This window comes from Anabrus simplex, chromosome 12 (genome assembly GCF_040414725.1).
Source record: "Anabrus simplex isolate iqAnaSimp1 chromosome 12, ASM4041472v1, whole genome shotgun sequence".
Classification (NCBI taxonomy): Eukaryota; Metazoa; Arthropoda; class Insecta; order Orthoptera; family Tettigoniidae; genus Anabrus; species Anabrus simplex.
In genome coordinates, this window is record NC_090276.1 from 57,772,251 (window position 1) to 57,792,381 (window position 20,131).

At 37.8% G+C, this 20,131-nt stretch overlaps 1 protein-coding gene across 1 annotated transcript in view; it reads right to left on the bottom strand.

Annotated features, from left to right (window-relative positions):
• Nucleotides 1-20,131, bottom strand: part of LOC136884347 (DDB1- and CUL4-associated factor 5) — an 80,615-nt gene that overhangs the window by 33,566 nt on the left and 26,918 nt on the right. Inside the window, exons 3-4 of the mRNA XM_067156460.2 lie at nt 16,318-16,457; nt 691-820 (exon numbers count right to left, since the gene is read on the bottom strand). Of these exons, the coding sequence (XP_067012561.1) occupies nt 691-820; nt 16,318-16,457 (270 nt within the window). The remainder of the gene's footprint in view (nt 1-690; nt 821-16,317; nt 16,458-20,131) is intronic.

Consider the following 20,131-nt stretch of genomic DNA (forward strand, 5'->3'; position numbering starts at 1 on the left):
GAGAAGTCATTATGTTAAGTATAAGACATTCAAACATGACTCAGGAGAAAGATAGGTCTGAAGTTCTTCATGTCGTCTGGTGTCTTGCCTCGTTTCAAACCAGTTCTGGGGAGTCATCTCAGAACAAATACCCCAACTGAAGAAATTAGTTAACCATTCCAAGGTCTTCTGCAGGCCTATATGAAGAGCGCAACTATGGAACGGCAGAGTAGTCGGTCTTGAGTGAGTAAGTAATTGCGAGACAACTGCGATTCATGATGAACGAGGATGGAGTCCGTCAGATGGCTAAGCAGTGTTTGACGAGCCTCATTAGTTGTGAAGTAAAGCTCCGGAACAATGCTCAATGAGAAGTCGTGATGGGGAGCAGCAGTTCGACAATCCACAGGGATGTGTTCCATTACATCTGTGAGTAGAGACTGTGTCAAGTGGAAACCTCACACACAAGTGAACTTGTAAATAACTGTTTAGTATTAGTTTACTACAAGAAAGAAAAACATGCTACCTCTCTGAGTAGTGATTTTAGTTTTAAGGAATCTCTTAACCTGCCCATATATATAAACCATGCTTGTTTCCTTTCATTTACTTGAATTACAAGTACAACATAACACGACATAAAAGTCGAACAAGAACACACTAGAGAAGAGAATCAGAAATTCCCCTTACAACAATGTAACTCACACAAGTACTTACTCTCGAGGCTTTCTTACATCCCAGAGTCCTACGCCCTCCTTCGAGTTTGCCGTGGTGACGAGACGAGGTTCCACGGGATTGAACATGACTCCATGGAATGAGGAGGAGTAACTGGCAAGACAGAATGGTTCTGTAAGAAAAATAACAGTTTTACTTAAGGAAGGTGCAGCTTATTTTCCAATCCTGAGGTGTTCATGCATAAAATTACCAAACACAAATCGCACTCAACATACTGACTGGGAAATGAAACAGAAGCACAGATACAAAGTAAGTACAGGATGGCCACAAAAGCATGCCCCTTTTTATTTCACAATAATTAGTGTTGATGGATCGGTAACAGTGCGAGTAATGATGATGTTAACCTTTGTAAACATAATGCACCAGCATGGCTGATGAGAGGCCTTTTACCATCAAGCAAAGTGCCACGTAAAGCAACACTGTAGGGGTGGGAAAAAGCACATTTGACTATGAAAGACTATTCCTGAAGTGGCAGGCTAACAACGATGAGGGAAACTGGCCATGCTATTGAAGTATCAGGGCAGTACTTTTCTCATAAATCCACACAGAAAAGGTCTGCTGACCTTGATATTCCTTGTTTGACCATGATGAAGTACATGCAATTTAAACCTCGAGAGTTACCATCCTTGCACATTGATGAACAGACAAGACCCTTCTTCGAACGTTCCATTCTGAATGTTCATGTGATAACATCCTCTTCACAGACAAGTGAACCACCTATTCTCAAAACACTGTCTTCTGGCCCTTTCTTTTCCCCAAAGCTCCATTAGTGGACCTGTCTACCAGAACATGCTCACTGAACAGTCAGTTCCACAGCTGCAACAAGCTCGTATTGAAGGCACTGCAACCCAGCAACAACATGGAAAACAAGCACACAATGCGTTGCAAGTGCAGTGTCACCCAAGAATGATCTTTACAGGAAGAGTGAAGATTATCGAGGTCTCCTAGCCAGAGTTCCAAGAAGTGATGAAGATTGTTGTTTTAAGGAGCCTAACATCTACATCAGCCCATGATGGGATGGGATGAAATGACAAATCAATATTGATCCAATGATTAAGATGAATATGAATTTAAAATAATTATTGTAATTATCTCCCCAGACATTTTCATCAGCTGGGTGGCAGGAAGGAGTACCAGGGCGGGGAATTCTACTTAAAAATGAATATGATAAAATCTCAATTTTATTTCCTCAGGGCATTAATAATATCAGACCGGTGAACATTAACTGCAAAATTGAACTATTTTAGCGTTATTAGCACAAACAAAACATAAAAGTATTGTGAACTAGTGTTCTACTGCTCGTTCATAATTGTGTAACTCTGGTGCTTATCACTCTGTTGCTGTGGAGTGCCATACGGGTTTGTAAAGTCATGCAGAATAGAGTATTCGTATGCGATTTCACGGTAATTCATACACAGCTCACGCACGAAACTACGCGACAGTCAAGTTATACATTTAAAACTGTGATGTAATTGATGCAATTTTGCTGACAATAATGAAGATTATTAAACAAACATTTTTACAGTATTTACGTTTCAATTTGGAGCACCCAATGAATCAAATATGTATTAATATTATGTAACTAGCACAAGCCTAGGTTATGTTAGACGGGCGGTCTGTAAAAACGGCAGTGGTGTCTGCCCATTAAAAAGATCCTAGGTAGAACGCTGCACTGGATCTGATTCACGATCCCTTTTTCCGTACAATGATTAAAACCTGAAGTTAATTGTAAAACATTCAGTTAAGGTATTGACTTAAAAGTAAAACTCACTTTCTCCAGCTCTGTAAATCAGAGTCAGGATAGCAAAGGAAAGAAAATAAACTGGATGATAAAATATTTCAGATTTGAGAAAGAGGATTCTGGGTTCATGAAATACAGATATGAGCATTTGGGAACCAACTCTGAAATTAATATTTTTATCCGAGGTTAATCTACAAGCATGCCTGCACTTCTTAAGGCTTACAAGGCAGCTTTCTCCATATAGGAAAAGAAATACAAGAATAGGATGTCCTTTTGTGATAAAGGAGTCATTCCCGTGGAATTTTAAGCTTGGTATCATCAGCTAGAAGTAACCAGGTCCATTTTTCCCTCAGTAATATTAAAGAATGCAGCAGATCTGTACAGTAAAATCCCTGGAATTATACAAGTAAAAAGACTTATATAAGGTATAAAAAAAATATTATACTAATATCTACAATATATGTGTATTTCAGTTTTATTACTATACAAGTACAGTCAACGCTTTATAACTCTGGCCCCAAATCTCTAACTTTGGATAACTCTTGAGAAGAAAAAAAAAAAAAAAAAAAAAAAAAAAACCTGATAATAATGTTTTAATTATTAATGCAAACATCTCATTCTGGCAGGCTAAAATGTTACAGAAGGGGATAATGCAAGTGGTTAGCAAAGATACTGCAATGCAGCACTACTACCCCTCACATTTCATTCCTGTGCTAAGCACAAGAATCATCCATACTGTGCCAGTGTGTCTCGGCCAGTTGAGAGAAAGCAAGTCAAGCTGAGCCTGTGTGTAACAATGGCATCAAACAAGAAGTGCGTTTCATTAAAGGTTGAAAAGAAACTAAACTTACTGAAAACTAGAGTCCATTGTTCCTGCAGGAATTATATGTAAAGAATATGGCATCGCAAAACAACCAATTTTAGGCACAAGAGAGAACAAGGATAAACTAAAGACATTTGCTTGGACCAAGATGTTGAAACAACAGTTACCAGTAGGAAACTGCTGAAGTAGTTGCCTAGTGACACAAACCTAAAAGATTTGGCACACAAAACACCATCATGTTCCTTTAACAGGCCAAGACTTAATGAATCAAACTCTGATTAATATAATTAATACAGGAAGTAAGTACGCACTATATCAGAATTATAGTTCCAGTACCTAGCTGTGTATTTCACTTTTATTACCTGGTATGTACTGATAACCTTTATTGTATTTAAATTTTGGTATAATATTACTACAGATAAAAACAGTTGGACTTGAAATTACAGACGCAGAGAACAAGAATAAAATTACCACCCTTCTTAAGAATCACAAATTTTCAACTGAAATGATGCACAAAAGGCCTGTGAACAAGCAACAAAGCTACAACGTGTACAGAACTCTTGCATTCGATATGCCTTCCAGCTCCGACATGATGCTCATATAACACCATACTACAAAAAGTTGGGATGGCTACGTTTAAATGACCGTAGAAAAATGCACCAAATGACCCTTGTCTATCAGTTGCTTTCTTCAAACAGCCCCACCTACCTATCGTCCAATTTTAGGCTTCTTTCTTCGTTCCACGAAATTAACACTCGTTCTGGATCACTACTTGAAATAGCACCGCATCGAACGAATACCTACAGCCATTCATTTCTGGTCTCTGCTACGAGGTTATGGAATACGATCCCGGATGAAATTAAAAAGTCTTGCTCGTCTAGGACATTTAAAACAGCCTACCGTAAATTCCTCCAGAGTACATACAGTTGACTCGAATGAATGTAAGAGTGAATGACGTGTGAATGAAACCAAAAATGACGTACTAGACTCAAGTTCTTAGGTTATCCCACTTACGTTCTTACTACTCTCATTTAAGGCTATGGACTGTTCATAGAAATAGACTACATAGTAACATCTATTTTTGTACACTCAGATCGTAACATACTAGTTAATTTATTTTAGCCTTATATTTGAATAAGCTAGTTGTAGATACATTCTTTAGGTTATTTGATATTTTTTTTTTTTGTTATTATCCACTCTCTATTTATCCTATAATTTTTCATCAGTAGTAACCTTAATTAATTGTATTATTGTAATTCCTTATCTGACATATCTCAATAACAGAAATTGATTACAATAATACCTTAGATTAATACTGTAAAAATAAAAAAATATACGTGGTTAAGTGTAAGAGAGGGCCAAGAGCCCTAACTTCGCCACTTAATAAAGACACAAATAAATAAATAAATAAATAAATAAATAAATAAATAAATAAATAAATAAATAAATAAATAAATAAATAAATAGAGATTTCAGACTAATTAAGAACACTGTGATCAGAACGAATGAAGAAGTACTGGGCAGATAAGAAGAATCAAGTACAACCTTCAAAGAAAAAGTGTACATGGAAGACTCAAGTGGTCCAATGTGACCAATAAAGTGAATAATAATAGATAAAATATAGCGTTAGTTTTCATTCCTTAGACACAGCTTTATTTCCCTTCGATAAAAAAGACTTACTTTTAGTTTTATTATAATGATACAATTCGAAGTAGCCGGCAACATCACTGGAACATGAAGTAACAGAGTTGCAGACAAGCTGGCCTCACGCCAGTTGTAAGAGTATTGCACCACCTCGCACTCTTTGTTCGACAAGCAAGGAGAGAGGACGTATTACTGGAGCACTTCATTATTTCAAGTTCTAACTTTCAAGTAATAAACGGTACAAACAGAATTTTAAAAAAATATTTCAACCTTTCTAAACAGTTTTCATAAATTTAAAGAAAAAGTTATTTGATAGAATCTGATGATGTTCTTTCAAAATCAAAGCAAGTCATTCTTTGTTCAATAGTGTGTTTCTACAGGTATGTTATAGTGTTATAATTAGTGTTCGACAGACTGAAGAACTTTCAAGTTCCACTTAATTGAATGGAAAGAGTTTAGATATTAATGATGTAAAATGTGATCAGCTACGTAATTTAGCCAATTTCTTGAAGAGACAAGTCCATATTTCAAAGAAATATGATAAGTGTGTAAGACACCTCAGTCTTGCTACTTTTGAAACAGCTCTTATATACTGGTCAAATGTTTGGCTATCCCTGTACGTATTTCAAATGTACAGTAGAGAGAGTAGCAGGTCTTATGCATGTTAGGTACCAAAGAAAAACTTTTAAAATGTAAATTTAAATCTTACAGCAGTTGTATAGTATTATTTGATGTGATTCCACATACTGTATACGAGTTGATTATGCGTGTAAGTACCGAAGATATGAGTAGAATTTAATAAATAATATAACTTTATTACGGATGATCTGTGTGTTTAACCCTAGAATCATAAACTTTCGTCTCCCAGACTACGCACCCCTGTAGTTTCCGCGGGAATTTCCAGACGCTAATGAACTGTGCTTTCCCCCTCCATCTAATCCTCCCCAGCTATCAACATTAAGTGCTGACCTTGATTTCAAGCATGAAGATCCAGTTGTTTGTTCACTGCGATATGACCATCGTTTGAAAGACGAAAGTTTATGATTTGTGAAAGTATTAGTGATTTGTACATAGCTGTAAATAGTGTGAATATTTGGTTTATTACAGTAATGTTTTTTGTACGTAATATGTAAGCTTAATAGGATACTGAAATGGAAAATCTAGCGCACGATGATAAATTGATAGCGGCAGTTCTTTCTGAATTAGAGAGCCACTCTCTTCAGGAGATATTAGTGGTAATGTATTTCATGAATGAAATTACACGTTCAATACATGGATCAAACAGAAATATTACGACCGACAATTGGTTCACCTCAATTCGTCTGGCTGATTATCTGCATTGCGACAATAACCTGACAATCATTGGAACAATGAGAAAAGACAGGCCACAGATACCACCAGAGATGAAAACAAAGTAAGAAAGCTTGGGTCCTCCATGTTTTGTTATGATTGTAATAAAACAATGGTATCCTATAGAATGTAATCCTCCTTTCTACATGCCATGAAATAGGAAGAATAGCAGCCAGTGGGAAACAAGATATGGCAGAAGCCTACAATGGGACTGAAGGTGCCGTGGATACTTTCGATGAAATGTCAACATTGATGTCCTCTTCAAGAAAAACGAGAAGATGGCCAATGTGTATCTTTTATTGTATGATTAATACATCACTTGTCAATGGATACATTGTTTATGTGCATAAGATAGTTGAAAAAGGCCAAGAGACACTTCAGACACCAACTTCGAGGTGCAGCCTGAAGAGGACCATCATGGAAATTCTTGGAAAAGATGGCATTTCTGAAGAGCCTCAATCAGGTACTGCTGAAGGAAGAATAATTTGTGCGTTTTGTTCATCAAATAAATGAAGAATGACCCGATTCTTTTGTAAGACATGCCGAAGGCACTTGCCTTGATCACCAGGCAAAACAGTGCACTGAATGTGCCTATTGAAGAAAAACTGACCAGAGTGTATTGTCATCACTACGTGTGGTAGTTTTAAGTATGATATTCTGTATTTTGTGTAAAATGTTGGGTTTATGCATATTAAAGTGCTTTTCTTTTTTGTAGTCTGACAGACGAAAGTTTATGATTCGTGTTACACTGGAGGGACTTTATGATTCTAGGGTTAATAGAAAAATTGTCAGTGTGAATTTTATAATACTGTATTTTAGGAAAATGTCTTCTTTTCTCTTTAATTTAGTGCTTGATAATGTATTTTTGTGTACCACTTACCACCGATGTAGACACCTCATGTGCAAATAAAAGTTATTTTGATTTGATTTCAGCTCAGTGGAGAGATGAGTAAAATACAATCTGCTTAACGTCGCACAGACACAGGTAGGTCCTATGGCGACAATGGAGTAGGAAAGGGCTAGGAGTGGGAAGGAAGCAACTGTGGCCTTAATTAAGGTACAACCCCAGCATTTGCTTAATGTGAAAATCGGAAACCATCTTCAGGGCTGCCGACAGTGGGATTCCAACCCACTTTCTCCCAAAATCAAACTGGCAGCTATGTGACCCTAACCCACACAACCACTAGCTCGGTATGAGAAAAACAGATTATTAATAGACTCAGTGAAAGGTATAGTTTTAATAAAATACAAAGACCTAAAAATCTACTGTCAGTTGTATGATTATGTTTTACCATGTTGGATATTTTGAAAAAATAAATAAAAATCGGTAACACTCTGAAATAGGAATGATATTTTAGTTTAGAAAAGTCAGTGAAGCAATGCATCTGGGAGTTTTATGAAAAAGACAAATCACTGGGAACTTAACCCATTAGCGCCGTGTGTTGCCATATGGCAACAATTTTTGTGCCTTTTTCTTTTAATACTATTGGCAACAAGAAATAACCTGGAAGATTGTAGTGTCATCCACCAGTTAGGGAAGAGTTTATAGAATCAAGTAATCACATTTATTTAATTTTAAAATCTATTGCGGAGTGGTGGACTGTTGGGTATTTTAAGATTCCTGCGAAATGGCTGCCGGCTTCACGTAAGAAGGATATAAAATCTGTAAGTGAAGTTGTTTCATTGGATTATGTTTACAGTAGTGTTGTGCACACTTCATTATATATGTTGTATGCATCTGAAATATTACGGGCGCACAATGCTGTAGTAGTGCTTGTTGAATCATTAGCGTTGCCATTCCCTTTTAGAAGCACTGGATATGCTACTGGCTGAAGATCTCGATGGTGATATTTTTGTGGAACTGCCCATTCCCGCTTAGAAGCACTGGATATGCTACTGGCTGAAGATCTCGATGGTGATATTTTTGTGGAACTGCCCATTCCCTCTTAGAAGCACTGGATATGCTACTGGCTGAAGATCTCGATGGTGATATTTTTGTGGAACTGCCCATTCCCTTTTAGAAGCACTGGATATGCTACTGGCTGAAGATCTCGATGGTGATATTTTTGTGGAACTGCCCATTCCCTTTTAGAAGCACTGGATATGTTACTGACTGAAGATCTCGATGGTGATATTTTTGTGGAACTGCCCATTCCCTTTTAGAAGCACTGGATATGCTACTGGCTGAAGATCTCGATGGTGATATTTTTGTGGAACTGCCCATTCCCGCTTAGAAGCACTGGATATGCTACTGGCTGAAGATCTCGATGGTGATATTTTTGTGGAACTGCCCATTCCCGCTTAGAAGCACTGGATATGCTACTGACTGAAGATCTCGATGGTGATATTTTTGGGGAACTGCCCATTCCCGCTTAGAAGCACTGGATATGCTACTGGCTGAAGATCTCGATGGTGATATTTTTGTGGAACTGCCCGATGTAAGTGTACTTACAGATGAGGGCTCCTGGTGATGATGACGTTGGGCTTATTGATAATCTCAGCTCTCGACAGTGACGTGTCAGTGCTGAAATGAAGCTCGAAATTAGTGGAAGAATTGGGATTAGTTACGATGGTGAAGGTGTGTTACCAGAGGATGAAGTACCTTTTCTGTCTACTGATGTAAGATCTGTTTCAATACCCGATGCTACTAAAGAGCGGATAACTGATAGAGGAAAGAATAAATCAAATTACAAACCAAGATAGACCGAAGGGGCTGGTTTCAATATTGGGCTACATTTCCGGAGCCTAGTTATAGCAAGTAAAAATCCAGGACTGTTGTTGACATTTTTGAATTGTTCTGCAGATAACAAGCTGATCGAACGTTCAGTTCGAGAGACTAAAAAGTACTAAATTTTTTAAAAACTGCATGGACCCACAAATAACTTTTGTGGAAATTCGTTGCTTTATTACCATACTTTTCATTTCTGGATACAATAAATTGCCCTCCAAGCGTTCTTATTGGGACATGCAGGATGATATGAAGACAGTGAAAGACTGTCATTCTCTATCTCTGTAACTAACATGCAAAGATTGAGGGTGGGCTTTTACCTGCCTCTGAAGATATTGACTATTGTAGTTATTCTATAGTATGTAACTGCATCTGAAGTTCTTTGATTCTTCATTTTCTTATTTTTGATTTTATTTAACTGTTCAGTGAGTGTTTTGTTTTGACAGGCAAGGAACTGTACATATGTCTCTGTACTGCAAACAAATATTTTCTCCTTTGTTCAATAATTCTATTTTTTTTTTTTTTTGCTGTGATGTGAATAAAAACTGATATTCCATATTCTTACAATAAATAATGCTAAGGTATTTCAACATTGTTATTGTGCAAAAAAAAGAACACTTTGCAACCTAAATTAGACTTCCAAAACTCATTGTTAAAAAATAGGTAGTGCAAGCACCTAGCATTGCCATATGACAACATTAAATATCTTATGACCTAGCGGTCCCAAAATTCTGAAACTTGTTATTTATTTATTTTGGTCTCAAACATGCAACAAAATACAGTAAATAAGTAAATCTCAGAAAAAAATTAATTTGGGCACTAATGGGTTAAATTCGGAACAAAATAAGTGATATTTCCAAGTATTCTGACTGCATGAATTTTAAGTTAAGTCTATAGAAGTGGTGTTAACAACTGATCTATAGGTTTGATTTTTGTCACGATATATTTAGTATTAGAATAATATGAATATAAACATGATTCATACCTATTTTTGCACTTTCTGCTTATGATTTCCTGATATCCTACATTTTAGAACATTATGTCCTACAATCTTCCAAAAAGATGCATTAAACTTGAAAGTTATGCCAGGCTCAGCTAGAGATCCTGGGGTCATCCACTCACACTCCCACTCTGAGACCCAGTAAGGTCTCCTTTCAGTCGCCTCTGACAACAGGAAGGAAACACTGTGGATTATTCACTACCACCACAGACAAGGGTGGAAAAATGACTTGAGAAATCACTGCTCTTTTCTTCAGACACTTTCACTCAGTTGCCTGCTGATGAGTAGTAAGTAGCCTATAAATAGTATATCATAATAATTTTGTGTGGCTATTATAGCAGGATGCAGCCGTTGTAAGGCAGACTATCTGATGAGGACAGGCAGAATCCGCTGTGTATGGAAAACCGTATGTTATTGTCGGGAAGAAGAGTGTTGTGTGCGAGTTACAGGAATATTGGAGACAGCATGAACACCTAATCCATAAGCTAAGGGAATTAATAGTTTATGACTAAAACTTTATGATCCACCTGGGAACTGAACCTGGGTCCTCGATGACTGAAGGCCAAAACGCTGACCACTCTGCCACGGAACCAGACAGTTGTTATTCTTCCTGGTGTTGTTCCCATTAAGATACGGGACCTGCCTTGCTGCATCTCCCTCTCCACTTTGTCCGATCTACAGCATCGCTGGGGCAGACACCAAATCCCCCGGTCTTCTTGTAAGCAACCATTCATCTCTTCCTCGGCTGACTTGAGGGACACTAACTGGTGAGCATGAGTGCCCATTTTCAATGCTTTCAGCATCTGCTCTGACCAGTACGACCTTGCTTCTCTCATTTAGTCAGGAATGGGGGCAATTTCGCAGGGCTTCATTTCCGACATAGCCTAGTCGGATTCTTGCACGAAACATCTTGGCATAAACATCTCCAATGCATGAAGCATCCTCTCTTCATTGCTGGCCAGCATTCAGATCCATAGAGCGCCAACGGACAGATTATCATGCAGTAGATCTTAAGACTTGAGGTACAGGGAACCAGACAGTATAAAGAATAAATTATGTTACATGTCTCCTGCCTACTTTTGTGTTAAGTATCACATTTGTCTTACACTAATTCCACACTAATTCTACTATATTATTTATTTTATGTCTCGTCAACGCAGATAGGTCTTATGGTGTTGATGGGATAGGAACGGCCTAGGAATAGGAAGGAAATGACCGTGGCATTAATTAAGGTACAGCTCTTGGATTTGTCTGGTTTGCAAGTGGGAAACCACGGAAAGCCATCTTCATGGCTGCCGACAATGAGGTTCGAACCCACTACCCCCCCCCCCCGAATGCATGCTGGGAGCTAAGTGACCCAAACCGCATAGCCACTTGCTCCGTCACAATTCTTCTTGCTTCCTATTCTTCAATCTTCTGATTTATTATATCAAGCTGTTCCTGGACTTTTCTCCCTCTATTCACAAGATTAATAACAATGTGTTTCTTCTTAATAAATGGGAAAGAACCAACCCGTGACAAATCATGCCATTTATTAGGTTGATGCATAAATTTGTAGAGTTTCTTCACTGTGTGGTAAAAGTCATTATTTTTACACAAAATAATCAGCAAATATTCTCCTTGTTTTGATCCTCGCATGGACCATCTTCAGCTAACATCAACGATACATGTTAAAAGCGAATACATTCAAATGTCAACAACACTTGAGTGTATACACTTAGAGGCAGGAAGATTGCTATATAAATTTGTTTGGATTTTTCAATCAACAGTCATCATTTTGTTCCATATTGAAAGCCCAGCTTTCAGCAATATTATAATAATAATAATAATAATAATAATAATAATAATAATAATAATAATCATATGGCCTCAGCTACCGTGTGCAGACATTTCAATTTGACACCATCTGGCTGTCTGCTCGTCAATTTCGACGTTCCGTTTTACTCTAGGCCCCCACTAGATGGCAGACCGAGTAAACCGAAACTCTCTTGGGCATCTATGGCTGAGATTTAATGAATTTTGTTGGGTAAACACCAAATGTGTCACCAGAGATCTTTTACATGCCGACATCGTACGACATGGAGTGTCGAATGGACTTTTTTCCGCCCTTCAAAAATCCGACTACCTCTGCCGGGTTTGAACCCGCTATCTTGGGATCCGGAGGCCGACACTCTACCGCTGATCCACAAAGGCAGCTCCAGCTTGCAGTATTATATAATGATGGTTACATTCACAAACACAAAGGAACATTTTAGCCTCTATTTCTTCAGCATTGATCCTACTGCATTTTAGAGAAAACCAAAAGGAACAGTTTCTTATCCTCTTTTTAGATACATACAGCAAGAACTTGCTAAGAAGTTTTATATTATGTCCATGCATTTTATTTTTAATTTAATTGTCTTTGTACTATGTTAATTTTTGCTTTTCAGATAACACCAAAAGAATTACTTTTTGTCCTCTTTTTTTGACTCAAACTGAAGTATTTCTTAAATTGTTTTAAATGTATCTGTGTATTTTTTATTATTATTTATTTATTTTCCTTAAATTGTACATTCACAATTAAGAGTGGTAGATGGAGAAAGGGCAAGCCCTACTTACACAGAAGTGCCGCCATCCCCATATGTACGTGTACTGAAACTCTACTGAATATTTACATGTGTAGACAATTTTAAATTTACATATTTACACTCCAAACTCTGTACTCTTAGAATAACCATCATCTTGATTTATTCTATACATATTAGAGTAAGAAGACCCAGCCATTTATACTGTATACACACTCATTCACAACCACTCCCACATGTACACACATACATTTGCCCACATTCAACTGTACTTCCACCCATCTTTCTTAGAAATCTAATTTATACAAGTTTATAAATATCACACATGGGTTTCTATTTACATATAGATTTTCTTTACTGCACTGCATCATATCATTGTACAGTTCCAATTTCCCAGGTACTGTTAATGAACCTCTTCCACTTCTTCCTGTCCATATACAACTTGTCATGGAGATCATCCACTGTCCATCCTCTGGTAACTACATCAACCTTGATCTTGTCCATCCATCGGATTTTAGGTCTTCCTGCAGGTCTTTTCCCCTCCACCAGTCTTTCCAAATTTATTCTGGCTGTGCTTGTAGGCTCCATCCTCATCACATGCCCGTACTACCATAGTCTGGATGTGCCGATTCTTTATTCCGGCTTCTTTCCCGATCTCCCCATTTCTTAACTTGTCCATCTTGGTCTTCTGGATGGTGGATCTAAGAAATTTCATCTCTGATGCTTGCAGTCTTCATGAATCTCTGTTTGTGAGGGTACACCCATCAATACTATAGGTCAATATTGGTATGAAATAGCTCTTAGGGTGCACCTGACAATACAACAGGTCAATATTGGTACGAAATAGCTCTTAGGGTGCACCTGACAATACAACAGATCAATATTGGTACGAAATAGCTCTTAGGGTGCACCTGACAATACTACAGGTCAATATTGGTACGAAATTGCTCAAACATCACCAGTTTGGCTAGTTTTGGAATCATGTCATCCCATAAGAATGTTCTTACTTGTTGATAGAATTCTGCTTCCTTTTGCACTCTGTTCGTAATTTCCTTTCTGACCAAATTATCACTGGAGATTACACTTCCCAAGTAAGGAAAACTATCCACACACTCCAGCTAGTGGTCTCCTAGTTTTACACTTGCTGGATGCCCTTCTCTGTTTACTGCCATCACCACTGTCTTGGTCTCACTGATGCTGAGGTTATATTCTTGGAACTGGGATTTCCATATGTTGAGTCTGGTTTGTACTTCCTCTTCTGTTTCACCCCAAATCATATCATCAGCAAAGGATTCAATATGGAATAAAAATGAAATTCATTTGATGTAAAGCCAGGTATGGTTTTAATTCAGCCTTTTCCAATTTGTTCTGTCCAACCAGAGTTGTAGTTATAGTTTTTATAGCCATCTTAAATCTCTTTTGACCAAGCCTCTTCATACTTGTTCTTCCCAGATGTCTCTAAGGCTTTGTACAAAATTCATGGAGTCCTGTCAGGAGCCATTCTTGGTAAAACTTCCGACATAGGCCCATCAGCATATATTACTTTGAAAGGTGAATCGTATAAATCTTGCCTCGTATTACCCGTAGGAGAGGGCTGTGTTCATTGTCAAGACCATGGACCCATCAACTTGCCCCTAGAAATATATTTACATTTATAAGAGAATTTCATAAACCGTGCAACATTTTTCATACCACAATAATAACAGCTATTGATATTGGCTAAAAATGTATAAAATATAGCATCACTCCCAGAATTCAACACAGATGTCATTACCAACTGTGATAAAATAAAATAATGGGAAGTGCTTGTTGAAATGATGCGACGAAAGCTTCATGCCTCCCTTTCTTGCTGAGGAGGCAATGATTTAGACCAACAGTGTGTCACTACAAGCCATACACGTCCAGACCAATGTAGTAGACATCTTGTCAAAAGTTAATATTAAGTAAAAGGTGCTATCAACAAAAGAGGATCGAGCTACCAGATGTCTTGGCTGGTGAGTCTATAACGCAATTCAACCACGTTCTTTACATATGGCCGGTTTACAGGGGGCCACTTTTAGTAACTAACATGCGCCTCTGCCACTGGCCACTTTCAGAAAAACCTGAAAGAAAATGGGTTCATTTACACAGGGCAACAGCAGTAGCCTGGGTAGGCGTTAGTGGCTAGGTAGTGGCTTGCTCTCACTAGCAACCACACCATCAAGCATATTGTGGCAGTAGTAGTCATTTTGTAATTGTTTTAGTCTCTTCAGGTCTGCTGGACAGTAACGGAGCTATGTCACACACAAAGAAAGCTATGCAACAGTGGACTGTATGCATCATTGACGAATTAAACATTGAAGATGTTAAAAGTAATAAACTTCATTGTTAGGTTCCGTATTGAGTTGAGACTATGCTTAAAGTAAATACAAAATTTTAATATTCCACCTTCTCAATACTAACTCGCCTGGTGTGCTACTATATACGAGGGAGTTGTCCGTAATTTAATGTTCTATAGGAAACTAGAGTTTCCTCAGTAGTAAGTTGTGCACACAGAAAGAGTCGAATTTCATTATTCCGTTTTGCTACAGCTGTAACTCAGCATAAACTTCTATAGATTTTTGGCAATAAAATGATGAGAAAGGACTACAACTGGGAAGCAGATGTGACTTTAAGCTTCACCCCTGCCATTTGCCTGGTGTGAAAATGGGAAATGACAGAAAATCATCTCCAGGGCTGCAGACAATGACAGTGTTCTTCCTAGGACCTTTTTGATAGGCACACCGCCCTGCCATTTTTAAAGGCTAACAACCAAGATAAGTGCTGGTTACATAATATTCATACATTATTTGGATCACTGTTTGCTCCATATTAAAATGTACATACCATAAAACTGTTCATTTAAATGAGCATAATTGCCTCAGTTACATTGGAGGTTGAATGTTTAGCTTGACTGTAACATAGAGCCATGCGCGAGAGGTGTCTGGATTAACGTGGAATCGCATGCGAGCGCTCTTCCACAGACGTCACAAACCCGTACGTCACTCAGCAGCAATCGAGTGGTAAGGCCCGGTGTTACATGATTATAAACGAGTAGTAGAACACTAGAAGTTAAAAATACTCTGTTAGGTCTTTATCGTGATAATAACACTAAAATAGTTAAATTTTGCAATTAATGTTTACTTGCCTGGTATTATTGTTAATACCCTGAGGGGAATAAGTTGAAATTTTAGTATATCAATTTTTTACATAGTATTCCCTGCCCGGCTGCTCATCCCTGACACCCAGCTGACAAACTTTTCCGGGGAGAACACTGAATGGGGTCCAAATCTCCCAAATGCTACATGACCTGTGCCACATAGCCAACTCGCTCATGCACTGGCAGCTAAAAGTAAACCGGCTCTTAGTTCTAATGCTACTAACAAGCTCCCTTCCAACCCCAACTATTGGCGAATCTCCTCATTCCTGTTTCGTCTCTCCTTTTCTGAAGCAGAGGAACTTCATTTCTAAGCTTCTATTTTCTCGTCGTATCAAGGTAGGTGCTTTAATTTATAACTGGCACCGCATGTATTTAATACAGTGAGACTTTCGAGGATAGAGAGAAGATGACTTACAGAACGCAGAACTGTAAAGCATTTTGTATTTCCTGTTAGTATTATTAGATGAGGCAGAGCTGCTTATAATGTGAAAAATAAGAGCTTATCACAACTTCTTTAGAGTATTTTGTCGCAATTTGTAAGACTACAAGAAGAAGAAAAAAAAACGTAGTTTCCCACTCACCTGTGCTTACTGGTTCCCGAATATCATATATGAGAATTCTGCCATCATCGCATGCGCTAGCAAACACACTGTCATTGAGAGGATCAATTGATAGACTGTATACCGGCTGCTCGTGAAGGAAATAATCCACGGGATCCCCACTGAAACATGAGACAAGAATGTTCTCAGAACTCTAAATATACCAATCTACTGGACATGCGTAATACAATCTACGTGGAGAGATTGTCAATTTTTGTTTTCCCTTGCTGGTCAAAGAAGCCTTCAAGGAATGAATGAATGAATGAATGAATGAATCAATCAATCAATCAATCAATATTTTATACAGTAAAACCTCTCTATAATGGACATCTTCAGGACCAAAAAATTGTGTTATGAAGATGTGTCCGCCCAAGAAAGGGTATCAAACCGGCACCATTAAACATAAGTTAGAACACAATAACTCAGCTATTTTATGTGTTAAAAACTCTTGCAAATAACTGAATATACTATTGTACTGTATTTCCATGAGAAAGTTGTAGATGTGCTGCTGCAGCTGCAATGTATCAAAGTGACAAAAATACTTCTATGCAAACCTCTACCGAACACACTGTACTCTATTACCATTCAGAATGTGTTAAAATTAAGAACAACATGAGTTTTTTGAACTTTAAATCAATATGTACATATCACAATCTCTAGTAAAACATACACTTGAAAAAGTCCTTAATGTTCATGTCCACTTTGGTTTAGCAATGATATTTTCACTATGTGCAATTAAATCACGAGTCAAATTTACACCTTTTTCATTGTTTTGTTTATAATGGAATTCTATCAGTCGCTTAACAAAGCTGAGAGCCTCACTGTACCAAGGTTATTGGCAGCACATTAAATTCCGTATTTTCTTCAAAGTCGTAATTAGGATCGGCTTCACTGCCGCTTTCATCAGAATCTTTGTTTGTCGTCCTTCCCTCAGACTGACGAAAGAATTGTTTTCGTGTCTCCACACTCACACTATGTTGGAATATCTAAATCAATTTCGATATTAGTTTTCACTTCTACCCTGAAACCTGCTGCATTAATTAACTGCTGTGCTGCTGCCATGCTGTCTGAAATATTAGATTCTACTTTGGGATGACCACCACTAGCAGCAGTAAACCGAGCTTTCAAAAAGCAGTTACAAACTGTTGAAGCTGTAACGTTTTTCCATGCATTGATTACTTTCGTGAGTGTCTTTAAGAAGACTGAAAAAAAAAAAAAAAAAAAAAAAAAGGGAAATGTCATTTTAATGACAAGTATTATGAGGTATTTCATCCCTTCGATAATTCTGTGCCACTAACTATATATACAATAAAACCTGCCTCAACGGACATCTCTCACCGGCGGACACCCCTTCTTAACGGACGATTTTCTAGGTTGTTTTAAGAGGAAGTACAATTAGGCAACCATCCTCTGTTGACACTGATCGGAGAGTAAAAATGGAAGGGATATGACACTTCGAAAAATGAAGGTATCGGCCAAAGGAAGACAAGGGCCACGAAGGGCGTGAAAATGAAAGAATCCCTAGGACTCGCAAACCTAATGCAGTCGGAGTCAGAAGAGAACAAGAGTTCACCAAGGGAGGTCGGGTAGGATAGATGAAAGTGAGGAGCCTGGCAATAGTAAGTGGAAGCAATGCTAGGACTCAGGTAAGGGCCCCATGGTCACCAACCCACGCTCCCAAGTTGGGAGCCCCAAGGGTTCAAAAACATCTTACCCGGCTTGCTGGAAGGAATTCATGCTGATGATAGTAATCACGAATTAACAAAGGACTTCCAGGTTCCCTAGACATTTAAAACTCTGTACCAGACAACCTGTTGGCTGTAAAATAACTGGAAATATCAACATTTCCCAAGAATCTCTGAGGGGTCAAGTGGTAAAAACTGGGTCTTCCAATGCAGAGAGCTTTATATTATTATTATTATTATTATTATTATTATTATTATTATTATTATTATTATTATTATTATTATTATTATTATTATTATTATTATTATTATCATCATCATCTTCTAACACCAAACAGACTTAGTAATAAAGGTCTCTTGCATGGGTCATGATTCTGTATGGACAAGAGCTGGTGCCTTAAAATCTACTGACAGAAGAAGGTAGAAAGTGAAGAAAGATGATAAACCAAATTGAAGAAAAGAGAAGAGAATGATTAACTAAATCTGGCAAAGATTTTGAATGATAGAACATGTTTAAGACATCCAGGATATGTAACATTTCTAACAGATAATCAGCTGAAATTGCATTCCACTTTTTAAAATTACATCTCTGTTTGTATTTAATAGGTCATTTAACTGAACTAGAAAAATTCTTGCAATTTTAAGCACATTCATACAGAAACTAACCTATGTACATCCACCATCAAGGTCAATGACCAAGACGTAGCGAAAACAAGCTACTTCAGGAACACACAAACAGAGTAATGGTGGCATTGATCAGCATGGCTTGGATGGAAAGGAGTCAGTGAAGTACTGTGTATGCCAGTCCACCTTAAAGGCGAACCACATTATAGGCTGTCCAGTAGCATTACATGGGACTGAGTTGAACAATCAACAAAAATGCCTCAGAGAAGCGTGTGTTATGCTGTTCTCCTTGATCACATAATCAACAAAGGATGGGAGTTCTTGCCATAGAGGAGAAAATGCAGGCATGAGATAGTATGGCCATGCCCTAAAAGCAATAACCAATGCTGTTGCTTATGATGTCTACAACTTCATCAAAACTTCATGTGGGAGTTGGGTGGCTACCATCCATTACTATGGATAATCTACAGTTGACAGTAACTAAATTTATGGTCTCTTAACCCTATGGATGTAGAAAAAAAAAATTGAAGGCCTAAACTACGTTGGGTAGATAACAGAGGCAGATCTGAAAGTGAAAGAATGGAACAGGAAAGTGTCCAAGAGGAATGAGTGTGAGAAGATCCTTGAGTAGGCCAAGACTATAAAGATGCAGAGCCACTGAAGAAGAGAAAAATGTAATTAATTTAAAAAATGCAAAAGCAACCAAACACTTGGTAAAATAACTTATTTCCCAATAAATATCAGCAACAAAAACTATTCCAATTATAAGTGCATTTGAACTTCTCTATACTACAGATGTACTGATTCTTGTAAAACCCTCAGATGCCAATAGGTAGACCTGAACTAAAGGGATTATCCACTATTAATTCTATCCCTCTGTTTAGCAAGTGTTTGTGTCTCAGTATGGGTTGAAATTTCAAGTCAATGGCTTAACTGTAAAAGGTGGCCTTTTCAGTGTTTGCAAAGGTGTTAGTAAACATGAACCGCAGTAACTGTACAGTGTGACATTGGGTTGTGGGAGGGAGTAATAGATAAGCATGGTTGAGCAGAGTCCATTTACCATTGAGTGGAGATTAGCAACACTGCCTCGCACTGGCAAAATGGCAAGTACTATGAAAATGAAATTTCAAGACCACTTTGGTTTGGAACCACTAAGGAATGTAACAATACAGGAGTGAGGAAAACACATTTGTAATGGGAAATGTGACAGACTGTTCCCAAAGTAGCAGCCTGACAAGGATGGAACATAATCATGCTGTTAAGGTATCCTCACAAATCCACTCTGAAACAGTCTTAAGAGCTTGATATTCCTCGTTCAACCACAATGAAGAATATGAAATGTGATTTTAACAAGTCTTGAGTGATGCTGATATAGTTATGATAAAGCGACATGCAGAGTGCTTTTGCAGTGTTATCATTCTCAATTTCCTCATGATAATCTCCTATTCACAGACGAGTGGGATATCTATCAGAAAACTCATTCTCAA